An 18,282-nucleotide genomic window follows, 5' to 3' on the forward strand; every position below is an offset into this window, starting at 1 on the left:
AGCGCTTGGGAGGCTTGGGTTTCAGGCTGTGTGTTACACACTGAGCGGGTGCACAGGGAGTCGACCCTCCCATGCCTTGTTTGATTTCCTTTTATCTCCCCTGAGTTTGTTGGTATTTTTCTAGTTTTTCTTATTAAGGTGAGGGGTACACCATGTAAGTGTCACTGTACATGTGCAGCGCACAGGTATTAAATACACCCATAGTGTCATGTGGCCATCACCTCCACCATCTCCATAACCTTCATCTCCTGTGTTCTGTATCAAGACAGATCCCCATTTCTCCTAAGAGCCTCTAGCAAGCGCCTTTCTAGTCTCTCTCTCCATCTTTTCTACTAAGTGCATCGTGCAATTAAGTAGAACCACACACTATTTGCCTTTATTAATTAATTTATTTGGGGGGAGATTGGAGAGTTGTTTGAGACAGGGTCTCTTCATAGTCCTTCTGTCCTGGGACTTACTCTGTAGACCAAGATGGCCTTGAGTTCCCAGAGATTCACCTGCCTCTCCTGCCTGAGTGCCATGCTTGAAGGTGTGCGTCACCACTGTCCAGCCTCTTTTTTTTTTTTTTTTTTTTTTTTTTTTTTTTTTTTTGAGCTGGGGACCAAACCCAGGGCCTTGCGCTTAATTCCCCCAACCCCTTCTTCATTTGTTTTAAGACGGTCTCAAGTAGCCCAGACTTGGTGAGGCAGGAGATGTTCCTGCATCAGCCTTCTGACTGGTGGGGTTTTAGACATTTATCTACCACCCCAGGCCAGCGTTCATTTTTGTGACTTGTTTCTTCCTCTTAGCATAGTGTCCTTAAGATGGATAGATAGATAGATTGATAGATTGATTGATTTTTGAGTTGTGATCTCAATGTGTAGTCCTAACTGGCATGTACTTTACTTTGTAGACCAGACTGGTCTCCAACTCATGGGCAGTCCTCCTGTTTGTGCCCAAGAAGTGCTGAGATTACAGACCTGTGCTGTTGTCCTTTCTCATGGTTGGATAGTACTGGGGGTGGGAGGCTGGGCTGGAGGGAGAGCTCAGAAATTAAGGGTTCTTTGCTGCTTTTACAGAGGAGTTTGGTTCCCAGCAAACATGGCAGCCCCCAACCAGCTGTCACTTCAGGGAATCCGTACCCTCTTCTGTCCTTCAAGGGCAAAGCATTCACACATGAAAGTAAATAAAGAAACGTGCTACTCCATATGAATCACAGTTTGCCTCTCCCTGGATCCGTCAACTGTGTTTCTGTTGTTTGTTTTGTTCTTATTCTTGTTCATGACAGCACCATGCTGTGTTCTCCTGGCTGGCTTAAAATGCACTCTACACGTTTTGAACCTGACTGGCCCAGAGCTCCCTGTAGCAGTCTCCAATGTCGATGGCTCCTTCTGTCTCTGACTCTGGTGCCACCACACCCAGCTGTGTTGGCACTTGGCTCGTGTCCCTCTTTTATTGGCTACAGTTTCTGGGAACATGAGTGTCAGTGTGCCTTTGGGACCTTGCTCTCGGTTCTTTGTGTGCACTGTGGGATGTGTGTATGAGCACAGATTTAACTCCTCCTACGTCAGGTCTCAGCCTTAGCATTGTTCACATTGAGATTGCGTCCTTCTTGTTTGGGGTCTAATCTGCACATTGTTGGGTGCTGGGAGCAGCTCTATCCTAGAGTGACAGTCAAAAACGTCTTCAGCCAGGCTGTGACATACACCTTTAGTCCTAGCCGAAGGGCGGAGGATGTTTGAGTTCAAGGTCAGGTAGGGCTCTAAGGTGAGTCCTGATCTTTAAAAAAAAAAAAGTTTCTAGAGCTGCGCTGTGGTGGCACTCACCTTTAATCCCAGCACTTAAGAGGCAGAGGCAGGCGGATCTCTGAGTTTGAGACCAGCCTGGTCTACAGAGTGAGCTCCGGTACAGCCAGGGCTGCACAGAGAAACAACAAAAGGTCTCTGGACATCAAATGTTGTCTGTGAGCAAATCTGACCAAGACTCACCATCTAATCGCCAGCCTTTGCACTGAAGGCCGCACCCTTATGGAGAGAGTGGGTTGTTCGTTCTTACCTCTTTCTGACCCAGGGTCTTGCTCTGTGGCCGTGACAGCGGCACTCACTGTGTGACCATGCTGGCTTCTCACTTACAGAGAGCTCCTCCTCCCTCAAGTGCTAGGCCTGCAGGGGTGCACTGCATGGTGAGCTTTAACCACAGACCTCACAGGGTTATCTCCAGCCCTTGGCACTCGGCTTGTCCTTAGGTCCAAAAAGAACCATGTGTGAGTATGAATTAGACACCAGACTCGTTAGACTCTAGTCAGCCTCTGAACAGGGAACAGAACATCAGGAGTGGTGGTTTGGAGGGGGGTCTTGGCATCATGCACCCAATGTGAGTTTTAGGGAGAGAGGAATGGCCATACACAAGGTATACGATGACAGGAAATGTGTCTTTCATGAGTTTTAGTATAGTTCATTGAATCCTTACACATAAAGTCTCCAAAATTACCATTGTTACTATTCTTTTTTTTTTTTAATACCTGATTTTTAAAAAATGTTTGGTTGTTTTGGTTTGGTTTTTGAGACAGGGTTTCTCTGTAGCCCTGGCTGTCCTGGAACTCACTTTGTAAACCAGGCTGGTCTTGAACTCAGAGATCAGCAACTTCTGCGTCCCGAGTTCTAGGATTTGTTTTAAACCATTCTAGTTTTATGTATTATGTCAAAATGGTAAGATTGAATTAATGTGGGCAATACTTGGAACACTAACATGTATATCATAATTTTAGAAAAATTCTGCAATCAGAAACTGACAGACTAAACTCGCACTGCCTGGACTGGGAGAAGAAGCTAGAACTGGACATTCCCGATGATGGTGAGAGAAGTCTATCTCAGTTCTGCTTCTTTTGTTGTTGTCATTGTGTTGGTTTTAGTTGTAGAGAGGTTCTCAGCACAGGCTGACCTAGAGCTCACTCTGTACTTGAACTTGAACTTTACCTCCCAAGGACTGGGCTTACAGGGTCACACCTGACAACAGAAAGTGTTATGTTGTGTATTAAGGGGTGTGTGTGTGTGTCTGTGTCTGTGTCTGTGTGTGTGTGTGTTTAGTTTTTGTTGTTGTAATAGTAGTAGTAGTAAAAGAGATTCGGCCCAGGGCCTTGTATGTGCTAAACAAATACTTGAACATCAAGTTCTATCCATAGCCCTTATTTCTATTCATTTCAAAATTAAAACTCCTGTGTTGTCCAACTTTGTAGTTTTTAAAGATTTACTTATTTACATGAGTACACTGTAGCTGTCCTCAGACACACCAGAAGAGGTGCATCAGATCTCATTACAGATGGTTGTGAGCCACCATGTGGTTGCTGGGAACTGAACTCAGGACATCTGGAAGAGCAGTCAGTGCTTTTAACCGCTGAGCCAACTCTCCAGCCCATATTTTGTTTTCTTAATGTGACCTTAGGTATAGTAGTGTTATCTAGTATTCCTTTAATCTCATTGTTCAGGAGGCAGAGACAAGGTGGATCATGAGTTCAAGGCTAGCCTGATCTACAGAAAAAATTCCAGGATAGCCAGGGCTACATAGAGAAACCCTGTCTAAAAAAAAAAAAAAAAAAAAAAACCAAAAAACAAAACAAGAAAAAAATATATTTGTATGTGTTTATATATGTATGTGTATGTTTACTCTGAATTATAATTATGTAATTATAATTATGTATAATTATGAAAACAAATTTTGGCAAAGGTACTTAGTTCCACTTATTTGGAGAAGCCATTTATAAAAAGTCACCAGTACAAGGTCCTTGGATACTTACGTGCCTTGGCCATGTGAGGTTGAAGTCTCATAAAATACAAGGTGGGGGGATCCTATTCACTGTGAAGCCGTGTATGATTGAGGGTGGACGTTGTTAACTCTTACTGGTTCTTCAAGCAGCTGGTGCTCAGTGTTGATGGCCAGTCATTTTTGTTTGCTGTAGGAATTTGATCTTGCGAGCCCCAGGGTATCCTCATACCCTGGAGGTCTCAGTTGTCTGGCTGCTATAAAGGCCTGTTTTCATTTCTTAACTTCTTTAGCTAAAGATCTTATCCGGACAGCAGTTGGTCAAACAAGACTCCTTATCATGGAGAGATTCAGACAGTTCGAAGGACTGGTGGATAATTGTGAATATAAACGCGGGGAAAAGGAGACCACCTGTACAGATCTGGATGGATTCTGGGATATGGTTAGTTTTCAGGTATGTGTCAGGTGTGTTGTCTACCTCTGCTTCCAACATCAGTAAAATGGGACGATGATTGTTCAGCTGCTGTATAGGATGAAAAGAGAGAGCTATCGGGAAGCCCCATGCAGCTGCACCACCTTCTCCCCCATGTTGTCAGTCTGTGACAATGGTGTATGGGAGGAATGAGCTGGTGCGTTACTGAGTTCCTGCTGTGCACCAGGCGTTGTGGTTAGAGACGACCAAAAGGCAGGAGAGAGCAGGGCATGGTGGCACACACGGTGCCCAATCCCAGGCAAGCACAGGTGGGTTTCTGAGTTTGAGGCCAGCCTGGTCTACAGTTCCAGACAGCCAGGGTCACACAGAAACACAGAGAATCTGACACCCTCTTACAGCACCCAACTCACGTGGGACACATATGACCTCTCAGGCACATGCATCTAACATACACACATAAAATAAAATCAATCCTGAAGGAAGGAAAACGAAGCAAGGTCACTTGTGCGGGCGGCTACACCTTTAATCTCATCGCCCTGGGAAGCTGAGGCTATAGAATTTGCATTCAGAATTGGATTCAGAATTAGGAACAACATACAGTGCTTTCTGCTGTGCAGGATATCCGTAGGTTACATGCAAATGCCAGGGATCCCACCCTCTCCGGGGTGTGGTGCTGAGGACCTGACTTGGGGCTTTCCCTCTGCTGGGCAGGCACTTGGTCATTAAGTTGTTCCTTCTCTGGATTTGGAATTTGTAGGGTTTCTTCTCTCTCCCTTCCCCTCCTCCTCCTTAAAAAAAAAATGAGAAAGAAAGCATGAAAATGAACAATCCAATTTAAAATTTTGGAAAAAAGACCTGGATGGATGGATGCCGTAGCACAGGACAGAAGCTGGTGGCGAGACGGCGAGTTTCTGAAGTGAGGTTCAGCACGGCTCGCCATCAGACGTTAATAGATGAAGCAGGAAGGTCGCAGCTAAGCAGGCAGCATGGGAGAATTGGCCATATATGACGTCCTTTATGTAGGGTTTAAAGGTTTCTAGACCAAATATGTCAACAGTTTTACTATAAAGGTTCTTGATTTGGGTCAGGCACGTCTTTGATCCCAGCACTCAGGAGGCAGGGGCAGGCAGAACTATGAGTTCAAGGTCAGCAGGGTCTAGGGAGAGAGTTCCAGGGCAGCTAAGGCTGCACAGAGAAACCTTCTTTCAAAGCAACAACAAAAATCTTGAGCACATAATTTCCAGTGACTTTAACTGAATAAACCCCGGCTTTGGGAGGTGGAGGGTGGAAGATTGGGAGTTCCCAATGTTTTCTTGGACTGTACAGCAAGTTGTGGGCCATCCTGGGTTGATGTGAGTCAGTTTCTCTCTGTCTCTCTGTCTCTCTCTCCCTCTCTCCCTATCTCTCTCTCTCTCTCTCTCTCTCTCTCTCTCTCTCTCTCTCTCTCTCTCTCTCTCTCTCTCACACACACACACACACACACACACACACACACACACACACACACCCTAACACACAGGATTTTAAGTTTAATAACTACCAGTTCTAAATCACCATTTTGTTTTGTTTGACATGGTCATTCATTTTAGAGTCCTAAAGTAGCAATTAACATAGCATTAATTGGATGAACTTGGGCTTTTATTACCAGGTCGATGATGTAACCCAAAAGTTCAACAACCTGATGAAACTCGAGGAGTCTGGATGGAAAGACAACAGTAATCCAAGCAAGAAAGTCGTCCGGGTAGGTCTGTGCGCTTCTACCCAGATTTCTAGCACAAATTCTCTGACTTTTGTTTTTATTAATTTATCTCTGTGGGTGGGCGGGCCAGTCGGGTTGTGCCACGAGGTGCAGGTGAGGATCAGAGGACAAGTTGGAGGCGCTGGTTCCTCACTTCTGCCATGGAAACTTTGACTGTTCACAAACTAAATTTCATATGGTGCTTATTCTGATTGGTGTGGGGGCAGGGGAGCAAGAATATAGTCAACACAAAATGTAAGATGTCTTCTTCCAAAAGGAAGAAAGTGACACATGAGCGGTGGAGTTGAGGTGACTGAAGTGCTCCTAGACAGTAGGTGGATGGGCATGTGTTTTATTCTGAGAGCTGGACCTGTGTCGATGTGGGCGGTGCGACAGCTTTGTAGTGCCAGCTCTTTAGAGGCTGGGCAGAATGATTACCATGAGTTCAAGGCCAGTGTGGGTTGTAGCACGGATCAGGACAGCAAGGACTGTAAAGCAAGACTCTGCTGTACAAAACCAGAGCAAACCTATGTGTATGTATGTGCTTGCGATTGCAATAGCAGATAATTTGCGTTTTGTTTAAGCTGAACTCTAGAGAGTCACACACATGTTAAGCTTCAGAGCAGTCCAATTAGAGGGCGCTGCAGTCACAGTTTATGGTTGAAAATCCCAAAACTCCAAAAGATGGAATCATTTGCCCAAGGATTTCATTCCAGGTTTGTTTGTTTTTAAGTTTATTTATTATGTATACAGTGTTCTGCCTGCATGTATCCCTGCAGGCCAGAAGAGGGCATCAGATCCCATTACAGGTGGTTGTGAGCCACCATGTGGGTGCTGGGAATTGAACTCAGGACCTCTGGAAGAGTAGCCATTGCTCTTAACCTCTGAGCCATCTCTCCAGCCCCATTCCAGGGTTACTTGTTTCAGAGCGCATGCTCTCAGTGGGCAGATCATACCCCCTCACTGTTGGCATGCTTCCTGTGGGGCAGACTGGAAGACATGCTTTGCTAATCTAATAATCCACTTAGAGGGCTTAAAAACATGTGCTTCTCTTTCTTACACATTGTAGCTTGCAGAGACCTGTAACTCCAGCTCTCGGGGGCTGGACTCTGGGGGCGCCTGCACTCATGCATATTCTCACACAGAAACACACACATGTACACACATCTTTTAAAAAGTCCATCTTACTTACGCCCCATGGACATTTGTCAAATTAAATGGTCAGTTTTCTTCTGATTTTAGAAGTACACTTAGTTTATAAATTTAGGTTGATACTTTATACTGTGTTATACAAACTAAGCTGTTCTGAATTCTGTCTTAGTAAAGAAACTTTATTATTTCTTCTCAATGAAATCTCACTACAAAGATCTGAGAGGAGGAAAGGTTAGTTCGTTGAGCACAGTTTAAATCTTCTGTAATAGCAAAGGATGTTATTTAAAGAGGGGCTAGTGTAATATTTGTCTTTTGGGGTGGGTCTTACTAAGTATCCCAGCCTGAATTCAAACATGAAATCTGTTGGGGTCTAAAAGTCACCCCATACCACACGAGTACCAATCTCAGTTAAAAGGGATGGTTTATGGAACGCATACCCCAAGCCTGACTAACCAGGGCAACAGCTCAAGGCTGTGCGCTGGACATCTCTCAGGGCCAGCTTATGAAGGCTAAACCTACATGAGCCCCTACGCAGGTGCTGGAAGTGCTGCCCAGTGGTCAGCCCCGGCTCAAGCCGTTTTAAACGCACTTTACTTTGATGGGTCCTACATAAATGAACCTTATAGTCATGGAATTTCAGATTAACAAACCTCAGAACGTTTAGAACGTAAGTTACATGGGGAACATGGCCCTAATCTGAATCAAGTTGTTTTTCTGGGTCAGTGACTGGCAGGCATATTACAGCAATGATACAAAATAGCTGGAACAAAATGGCTGCCGCTACAATGGGGGCAGGGGGAGCTTCAAAAGAATCCTCTGCCTCAGCCCAGGGTCCTGGGATTACAGGCTTGCACTGCTGCTCCTGACATACGGTGGGTATTTAATTGCTTAGCTCTCAAAATAATAATACATCAGTGGCTCTATCGTATAATAATTGTAATTCTCCCCATGACCACCAGATGTCTCTCCTGCATTGTTTAGTCTGGTTGGGGCGAACTTTATGAAACTTGAAGTTCCCCCCACCACCAGTGACACACTTCTCCAACCAGGGCCTACCTACTCCAGCAGGGCCACATCTATTCTGCCAAACAGTTCTCTTGACTGGGGACCAGCCATCCCCACACGTGAGCCTGTGGGTTCATTTTCACCCACATCACACAAGGCGATGCTCAACTGGTGGGGCCTCCTTTAATACCAGCCGGTCCTTAGGTTGAAATGGGTGTGCATTCAAGCCAGCGGGGACAACATAGTGAGACCCTGCTTCAGAATAAAGAGTTAAAGGGAACCATGTCAGGGCTCGGGGCAGTCTTCAGTACCACAGGGGCAGGAGAAGGCGGGAGTGAACACCTTTAATTACTATTCCTCCTTGCAGAAAAAAATCGTGCCTGGCAAAACAAGCAAAGCAAAGCAGGACGAAGACGGACGAACGGCAGCTAGGAGTCGTCTCGCCGCCATAAAGAACGCAATGAAAGACCGGCTGCGGCAGGAAGCGCAAGCCCAGACTGCAGTTCCAGAGATCCCAATGGCAGCCGACAAAATAGTGTTCGATGCTGGCTTCTTCAGAATCGAGAGTCCTGTTAAGTCGTTCTCAGGTTTGTAGTGGGGGCTTGAGTAAAAGGTCGAAAGTGACTTTCACTTGAAAAGACCCCGTGCACTGATTTCTAGAAATAGGCTCCATGCTGGCAGGCCCACACGCGCACATCACGGTTTGAGAGGTTGTGCTCATACTGGCTTGTGCGGGATTTGTCTTTTAAGATCCCGTTGGTGTTTTCCAAGTGATGTCATAGCTGCCGCTGCCGTGCAGTCCCAGTCTGTGAGGTTCTGTGGCAAGCTAGGTTAGAGTGACTGCTGAGGAAGGGGACCTGAGCTGTCTCGCTTCCCTCAGGCGTGCAGTCAACCGCAGGCCCTCTGCATGGGGGTGGGGAGGCAACTGAGCTGCTGCGTTTGAGATGCTTGGGGTCAGACTCAGCCTGACTCGTGCTCGGCAAGCACTTGTCCCTTGAGCTACAGGCTCCCTCTCTGAATTCTCTCAAAGACAAGTCCTGGCTAAGTTCCCCAGGCTGTCCTTGGACTCATGCAGACCTGCAGCCTGCTGTGGTCCTGCTGCCCGGGCCTCTGGAGAGGCTGTGGTGTGAGGCCGCACATCCCTGCACTCAGGGCTTTCTGTGTGCCGCTCACCCGAGGTCATTCCCCTACCTCCTGCTAGGACTGTGCTTCTGGCACCGGCCTCTCACGTGCATGGTGGAGGAAGCCAAGGGTCTCAGCGGTTTGTTTGCAAACACGTGCTTGTTCTTCGTTCCCATGACTGACCTGTGTTTCAACTGTGCTTGGTAACCGTCTACAGCAGGGTGTAGCCTGTCTCAACTTTACCAGGAAATAAATACTCTGAATGACCAAAGGAACTTGTTAACACACTAGGTTTCGTTCTTTTTCCCGCTTTCCTTTTTTTTTTTTTTTTTTTTTACACCGGGTTTCTTTGTGTGGCCCTTTGTGTCCTAGAACTCACGGTATAGACCAGGCTGGTGTCAAACTCACAGAGATCTCTTGGCTCCTCCTCCTCCATGTTGAGACTAAAGGTGCACGCCATGGCGTCTCTGAGTCAGCACTTAGGACCCAAGCACTCGCTTGCCTGAGTGAGCTAAGGCTAGCTCGCCTGCTAATTTACATTATGCCTTTAAAATATCCTTACTGTTACCGCTTATTGTAAGTTTTAGTGTTTTATTTTATGTATATGCATGCTTACCTACACGGTCGTCTGCCCGTGTGTGTGGCTGATGCCTGTGGAAGCCAGAAGAGAGCATCAGATCCTCAGGCCCTGGGGCCACAGCTGTGTGAAACACCATGAGGTGTGGGAACTGAACCCGGTTCCTCCAGAGGAGCATCCACCATTCTTGAATACCGAGCCTCTCCAGCCCCAATCATGCCTTAGATGAGTTCTGTAACATCGTGGGCATGGCATAGCAAAGCGAAGCATGGGCTAACGTGGCAATCCTCTTGTCACAGAAGGTCCCTGGCACTGGCAGTAACAAGAGTAGGCTCTGTACTGCCTTTCTGAACAAAAAATGATCGAAAAGACTGTCGATGGAGGTTGTTTGTTCTTTTCTAGTCCTGTCCTCTGAACGTCGTTCTCAGAGGTTCGGAGCACATGAGTCTGCCAGCAGAGCTGTGCCTGAGGGCAGGGCTGCAGGGGACCTTCTCAGACAGAAGACGCCACTGGAGAGGCCTGACCCTGACCCGCAGAGCAGCACGATCGAGCACGTTGATCGGACGTTTTCAGATGGACTTGGAAGCAGGTATCTCTTTAATGTGTATTGTGAGATTAACGGTGTTGACATGAGCTGCCATTCCATACAGTTAAGCTGGTGGAGTGTGACAGCTGTACGTTTCTAATTAAACTTATAACCCCGCACCATGGGCAAGTCTGGCTGTATTCTGAGGAAACAGACGTCCTGTTTCAGGTTGGCTTCAACTGTTGTGTGTTGTAGTCCAAGCCACTCAGGAGACTGAGGTGGAAGGAGTATTTCACCAGGAGTTTGGAACCAGCCTTAGCAACAAACACCACATGTCTTAAGAGAAAGCACCAAGACTGAAGTTGATAAGTGGTCCTGTTGTGAATGGCAAAAGTGCAGTACACGGGAGAGAAGCAATGTGGTGTCCTCTGTGCACGGCTCAAAGCCACCCATGTGACATGCAGCTCGAACACGTGGGACAAGTCATTTGCTCAGCCTCACGCTCCTTGTCTGTGGAACAGGAGCGCTCTGCTGTTGGTGGGGGTAAAGAGGCTCGTGCCCTCGTACCGTGGTTATAGAGAAAATGCCCAGTGTGTAGACATCGCTTTAGGACATTAACTCGTGACAGCCCTTACTGTAGCCATGCCAGACGCTGGAGGAGAAACCCAAGTGTATCCTAGTGAGGTTTAGCTTGCAATTGACCCAGCTGATCCGTTCTCTACACAGTCGCATCAGCTTAGCCTGCTGCGCTTACAGCGGCTCATCTGAGAGGGAAAGGGGACCGTGAGGAGTAGGAAGCTGTACTCTGATGTCTGGAGAAGATGCGGGGCTTGTTACTAATCTGAACTTTGGAAAATGTTGAACACTCCTCGTCGCAAAAACATACCACTAAGTGTGGTATGGGGTGGGGGCAGGCCCTGTGTGTCAAAATAGAAAAGGCACATGGAAGTCCTTAACTAATTTTTAATACATACCTTTTAGGGCCACAAAAATGCTTTTTGGTATTATAAGAAAAACTGTTTTTTAAGATACCAATTTATTATCATGCTGCTTTGTATAATTATAGTTCATTATCTGTATTACGAAGATCTGTAATAGCGGTTGAGTCATATTGTAATTGTCCCTCCCAAAATCAGTTTCTGGGACCAGCAACAGTGGGTAAAGGCATTTGTTTTGCCAGCCTGTGGCCTTCAAATACACACACACACACACACACACACACACAATGTTTTTTAAATGTTCTGTTGCAAACATCTTACAAGAAGGCATCTTAAAAATAAACAGCTTAGAACCAGGCAGTGGTGGCGCATGCCTTTAATTCCAGCACTCGGGAGACAGAAGCAGGTGGATCTCTGTGAGTTCGAGGCCATCCTGGTCACAGCAAGACAAACTTGAAAATAAAATTGCAATCTGTTTAATTACTTCGAATGTGTAGATTCACGCATGCATGCTGTGACATGTGTGAAAGCCAGAGGGCAGCTCTCAGTGAGCAGTTCTCTCCCCAACATGTGGCTCCAGGGGTGAGCTCAGGTCACCAGGCTTGGTGGCAGGCTCCTTTACCTAGGAATCACCTTATTGGCCCTTGAAGAGACTATGACAGATAAATTTTTTTAAAGTTTTTTTTTTTTTCTTTTCGGAGCTGGGGACCAAACCCAGGGCCTTGCACTTGCTAGGCAAGCGCTCTACCGCTGAGCTAAATCCCCAACCCCAAAGTTTTTTATTAACATACGAAAGAGTGGGTTTGTGGTTCTGGTTTTGGCTGGTCCTGGGATTGAACACAGAGCTTTCACATGCTAGGCAAGCACCCTCTGCCAGCCCTGGACTTCGTTGTTGTTGTTTCCAGTTATATTGTTTTCTATGTTCGTTGTGTCTGTCTGTGTCTGTGGGCACAAACATGCTCAGATCTGGTCTCTACTTACGTTTATGATTAAATATATTGAGTTATACTATCAAGTAAGCATGGCCAACTTGCAGGCGTGATAGCCCATCTGTGGATCCAGCACTTGGGAAGCTGAGGCAGGAGCGTTGAGAAGCCAACCTGGGTTATGTAGCAGGAACGGTCACACAGGACACAGCAAAGTCGCTTCACAGTGCCTGAGCTGCTTTGCTTCAGAGCCCAGCCTCACCCTGACCTGTTCCAGTCCTGTGGCTCTGGGTTTGACTGACAGTCAGCGTTGCAGGTGGACCCGTATTAGCCTGAGCAGTTGGCATGGGAAGGGGCCTGTGAGCTTCTAGGGAAAGGGGGCGTCGTCTGTGTGGCCATCATACAATAACTGTCCAGTCTGTACAGATGAGCAGGCTCCTGGGCCAGGCTCTATGTTCAGTTCCACTATGCAAGCTAGTGGCCTCCATGCAGGGTGGATGACTGTGATGTGTTTCGTTACTGGTGTATAATACCACGGCTCGTTTCAGGTGCAGCCAAGTAGAAGACATCCTGTGTCCTGTACAGCAAGACTCAAGTGACGTAGAGCATGTAAGTCCTTGTGCGCGGTGGTGACAGGGTGGTGGCAGGGTGGCGGCAGGGTGGCGGCCGGCAGCCATGGGTGTGGTGTGTTTATGAAGACACTAACAGGCAGAGTCGTCGTTCCCGTTCGACTGTTCCTTGGGTTGTTTGAAGCCATGCTATGTTCTTCAGGACATATCAAGATGGCCTCTTTAAAGTTCTTTGAAAGAATTGCTTTCTGTCTCTGTGTTTTGCCTGCATGTATGTCTATTCACTGTGTGCATAGTCTCCTGGACCTGGAATTACAGACGGTTGTGAGCTGCCATGTGGGTGCTGGGAATCAAACCCAGGCCCTTTGAAGGGTAGCCAGTGCTCTTAACCTCTGAGCCATCTCTTGCCATGGCCTCTAATCTTTGAACCAGATTTGATGGTGACAGTAACTACTCATCTGTGTTATTACATCTGGATTCCTTCACTCCGTAGGCCTTGAACTGGAACCTTCTTGCCCCAGAGTCCTGGGGACACCAGGCCCAGTTTGCTCTTGTAATTTACTTTCTCTTCCCAAAAACATGTGGCACTCTGAGCTGAGTGGGCGCCTGCTGACAAGGCTGCTGTCTTCCTCCCGGTGTTCTTTATGATCTGTGCAGATGTCCTGAAGCAAGACAGTGCGACTCAGGGCGCTCTTCACACGTTCTGTTTGTTTTTTCCTGGTAGGGTTTTTCTGTGTAGCTCTGGCTGTCCTGGAACTTGCTCTGTAAACCAGGCTGGCCGAGAACTAGCAGAGATCTGCCTGCCTCCGCCTCCTGAGTGCTGCCTTCCATTCTTTGGATTTTTTTTTTTTTTTAATATGTCAGCCTTCTTTTTTCATATATTTAATAGCAGTAAAACTGTTTTCATTTGACTCAATTATAGGTGATCAGAATCTATAACGCCCACTTTTTGCCTCTAGGATGTAAATAAAATAAAGGTCAAGATGGAGTGTTTTTCTGTTGCGACAATGAATTTGCCTCTTCCTGCTGGTGAAGTGGCCGGCGATGCTAACAGTAACCAAAAGGACGCAGTCTCGGCTGCAGCCGTGGAAGGAGTGGGCTCTGCAGTCCTCTCCCAGGATGTGCTGATGAGTCACCCTGAGACAAATGCCTTCTCACAGCGTGACTCCTTACAAGAAGGAGCTGAGCTGTCCCAGTCAGGTAAGGTCTTCAGATACAGTGAAGCTGGAAGAGAGGGTGAATGTAGGTGATTGTTGTAGACGTCTGAGAACCAGGTTCTCACTGTAACTCTCTCATACTGACTAGTTTCAGAATACGTCGTTCTTCAACCAGCGGTGAAGAACACACTTATAATCCTGGCAAAAGAGAAACCAAGACAGGAGGATTACTCCTAGGTCAGGGCCAGCCTGTCCTGCACATAGTGTTCCAGGCCAGCAAGAGCAGCACAGTGAGACCTTGTTTCAAAATGGGAAGGAAAAAAAAGTGGTGCTTTTAGCACGAAGGCTTCAGAGAGAAGCGCTGATGCGCACTGGAGAGGAGGAGCCTTTGATTTAGACCTGCTGACGATTAGACTCAGAAAAGTCCTTCAGCTCTCTTCAGCCCACATCCAGACACTCCTTCAGAATGTTCTGCTTTTCCTCTCTCGTGCATATTGTACTAGGCGATTGCTCTATAAAGGGAAGCGGGACTCACATTTGTGTTACAATGCAGCGGTGGCCTGATTTTCCTCTGCTGTCCTGTAGGTCTATTGGAGACCTAAGGTAAAGTAAAATGTTACGGCCGTGCAGTCAGTTAAGGTCTTTTACCTGGATTTCTTTGTGTTGTACATGATCTCACTATGTAGCCCTGGCTGGCCTGCAACTGGCTGTGTAGACCAGGGTCCAGGACCTCATGGAGATCCACCTGCCCTGCCTCCTATGTGCTGGGTTACAGTGTGTGCCACCACACTGGCCTCTGTCTGTTCCTCTTCAAGCTCTGGGTACCTTCAATACTACAAGTATGGTACTTTCTTTTTTTTTTTTTTTTTTTTTTTTTTTTTCTTTTTTTTTTTTTTGAGCGGGGGTCAGAACCCCGGGCCTTCTGCTTGCTAGGCAAGCGCTCTACCACTGAGCTAAATCCCCAACCCCAGTATGGTACTTTCTTACAGAAGACTCTTATGCTTAAAGAAAGACTTCACCTGAAATCTAATTGCATTTAAACAGTGTGACATAGCCAGGCCTGGTAGGTCTGTGTCTTCATTTGATTGATTAAAGCTTTGTCCACTTGTAACAGCTTGATCAAAAGAATGTTCTTTTAAAATCATTTCTCTTATTTTTCAGTACTGCTACATAAAAGTCTCACTTCTGAATGCCATCTTCTTGGTCCAGTAAGTTTTCATCTTAACTCTGCTTTGAGTGTGTCTTCTTTATGCTTATTGTGAGGGAGGGTGTGTGCATGCCAGAGCATGTGTGGCGGTCAGAGGACAGCGTTGGGGAACCAGACCTTCTGTGGGGTTTCAGGGATGGAACTAAAGTCCTCAGCCCTTTAACTTGCTGAGACCTCTCAACCACCCTGTTTGGTTTCAAATAGGGTCTAAATTAGAGACCAGGCTGGCCTGAACTCTCCTCTCTGGTACCAAGATTACAGGTGTCCCAGTGCTAGATTTGTTTTATAAAATGAACATTACTCATCTTTCAACCTGTGCAGGGTTTAGAATGTATGTTTTCCCATTATCTGTACACGTGTTGAGTTTTATACAGGATCTGTTCTAAAACTGAAAGAGGGCTGGAGGGCACTCAGAGCACCGGGGTTATTAGTTCCCAGCACCCACTCTGCCCATAGTGCCCACCACCCTCTTCTGCCCTCCATGGGCAGAGCACCCATGTACATAAAAAAATGTTTTTAATTGAGAAAAGTCATACAATCTAACTAGTCATAAACCCTGACATGTATCTTGCTATTCAAATTTGATAGGAGACATTGGATGAGTGTCTAATATTTAGTGAGTGGCTTGGATTATGGTAGACGTTTCTTTTTTTTTTTTTTTTTTTTTTTTCCCGGAGCTGGGTACCGAACCCAGGGCCTTGCGCTTGCTAGGCAAGCTGCTCTACCACTGAGCTAAATCCCCAACCCCATGGTAGACATTTCTAAATGACACAAGTTTTTATAATAAAGTATATTTAAAAAGAAAACACAACATAAGATGGAAAGCCAGGGTGTGGTGGGCAGGGTCTGCCCCCATCACGGGGCTCCTCGGCTGTGTTCACCCTGAAGTTCCTTACTCCAGCCGTGCTCTGCTGTGGGGTCTTTATTTTGGGGTTCAGGGAGTGAAACGAGGTTTCTCTGCATAGCCCTGGGTGTCCTCTAGCTCACTCTGTAGACCAGGCTGGCCCCTTGAGATCCACCTGCTATGGTGGCACACAGGAGTAAAATTAAAGCTTTACGTTGGGTCTTACGCTGTTAATTTCATGGGGAAGCTTACTCTTTGGCATTCAGTTGACTAAGGGCATAGAAAGCTCATTTGGGGCAGCTGTCGATGGTGGATTCCCTGACTGCTCTGCTGTGTTCTTTAGCCTGACCTTAGCTGCACCAGCCCCTGCACGCGAGAGGACACCAGACAGCAAGATCGAGGCCGACAGTTCTCCTTCGGCGGTAACCTCATCGTCTTCTCACCGCTAAGACCCTGAAGAGAACACCAGGAGGGCTTTTAATTTAAAAATTATTGCAAACATTCTTTTCTTCACATTGTTACTTCTTTGATACATTCTTAAATTGTTGAAAATATGCACTGGTATGCACTTCTCTTTGGTCTGTTTATATTGCATTACAGTGTTTTAATGTTCCCTGTTCATGGATTTTAATGGTGATACTGTAGAAACCCTGTAGGTTATTTAAAATATTAAACGTGAACCAAGGTTTTGCATCTGCACCCTCATTTTATAGATTTTTCATTTGAGCGCTGTATCTGTAGACACCAGATCACTTTGTTTTCCTGTATTGCTTTAGATGAGGGTTTCTGAATCAGGAAGTCCACTTATTTTACTGTTCAGTCCTTGCTGCCTCTGGTCATTCTCCCTTTACCAGAGCTGGCTACCACTGACAGGGTTGAGAGAGAATAATCTTCACAAAAACTCTAAATTGCAGGCTGCTGCGAGCTGCTTCACGTGGACTATGGAGAGTTCTCTGGAGGAGCCGTGCGTGCTGAGCCGCCACTCCAGCCCTTACGTTATAAACCCTTAGCTTTATGATTGTAGAACGCTGCTGATAGGGAGGGAGACGGCTCAGAGATAAAGGCACTCGTCCTCCGACACCACGTCCATGTAGCATATCCAGCCCTTCCTGCATACATACATACATGTACATATGTGCGTACATAGATATGTAGTAGAACATAAGTAGACAACTGAGTGCTGCAAACAGCACTCAGCAAATGCTCATAGCCCTACCTATGTCATGATTTAGTCTGAGTATGAGCGGAGCTTTGGAAGAAGACATTCCACACGATAGGAACCTTGTAGGTATAGGATTAGACATTTTCAAGAAAAAGTTCAGTCTTCTTTTGACATCAGAGTTCGATGTGTTTGGCTTTGAAGAAAGGTGGTGTTATCATGATGCCCAGACAACTTCCTGGAAGGTTACATAGGTGTCTGCATAGAGAATGTTCATAGGATGCCGCCCCTTACCAATGCATGAAGACAGATGGAACGGCCGAGTGATGGACAGTTGTGTATGGCTCGGGGGATCGCTCAATGGGTAAGGACACCAGACCTGACCGGCTGAGGTCAATGCCAAGACCCAGCTCTCTGCATGTTCCTGTCCTGTCAGCTGTGACCGCAAGTGCTTGTTTTTACCGACCTCCTGATTTCTAGTTTTCCTGGGACTCCAGCTTGTGACATTTGCCAGTTTAAACTATTTGAGACAATAACGTCATAGAACAAAGAACCTTGACGTTTTCCTATTTGCGCTTGCTGCTGATAGGAAAGATAGGAAGTGTTAAGTGTGAGAATGGACGTAAAAGCCAAGACAAGTTCTCAGCGGTGTTGAATACTGGTTTGAAGGCAATGACCTGTGCCTTTAAAGGGAAAAAGGTTTTAGACCGGCCTCCTCCACGTCATCCATTTCAGGACCACACACATGATGGTCCCGTAATTACAGAGATGCTCGTGTCCTCGAACAGAGCAATGCTGGAAGACAGTGTGCAGGCTCAGCGCCAGCAATGGCCTCACACCGCTCTCTCCTGTGCCCTGATTGGCCCTTACTTAGGGTTGTGTACTTGGGCCCTTTGATCTTCCCTTGCAATCACCTAACAGCGGGAAGTAACACAACTCTATCCAGATGTCGAGGGTAAATATCTACTGGTGAGCCGTTCAATGTATTTCCTTTTTAAAAATCGGGACGCGGGGGTGGGGATTTAGCTCAGTGGTAGAGCGCTTGCTTGGCTCTACCAAGGTCCTGGGTTCAGTCTTCAGCTCTGGAAAAAAAAAATCAGGATGGTTTATTGATAATTACATATTTCCCTTTACGTACTTACACTGCTCCAAATCAAGTCACATATAAAGACTGGCAACTGGAGGTCCATC

The 18,282-nt window shown here is 46.5% G+C and overlaps 1 protein-coding gene across 1 annotated transcript in view; it reads left to right on the forward strand.

Moving 5' to 3' along the window:
* The window catches only part of Dlgap5 (DLG associated protein 5), a 30,818-nt gene extending 14,187 nt beyond the window's left edge, over positions 1–16,631 (forward strand). Inside the window, exons 11-19 of the mRNA XM_032918083.1 lie at positions 2,747–2,832; positions 4,032–4,192; positions 5,820–5,912; positions 8,434–8,653; positions 10,168–10,354; positions 12,704–12,764; positions 13,684–13,924; positions 15,043–15,089; positions 16,276–16,631. Coding sequence (XP_032773974.1) covers positions 2,747–2,832; positions 4,032–4,192; positions 5,820–5,912; positions 8,434–8,653; positions 10,168–10,354; positions 12,704–12,764; positions 13,684–13,924; positions 15,043–15,089; positions 16,276–16,389 — 1,210 coding nt within the window. The 3' untranslated portion in view covers positions 16,390–16,631. The remainder of the gene's footprint in view (positions 1–2,746; positions 2,833–4,031; positions 4,193–5,819; positions 5,913–8,433; positions 8,654–10,167; positions 10,355–12,703; positions 12,765–13,683; positions 13,925–15,042; positions 15,090–16,275) is intronic.
* Positions 16,632–18,282: the final 1,651 nt, after the last annotated feature.

This window comes from Rattus rattus, chromosome 12 (assembly GCF_011064425.1).
Source record: "Rattus rattus isolate New Zealand chromosome 12, Rrattus_CSIRO_v1, whole genome shotgun sequence".
In the NCBI taxonomy this organism is placed as follows: Eukaryota; Metazoa; Chordata; class Mammalia; order Rodentia; family Muridae; genus Rattus; species Rattus rattus.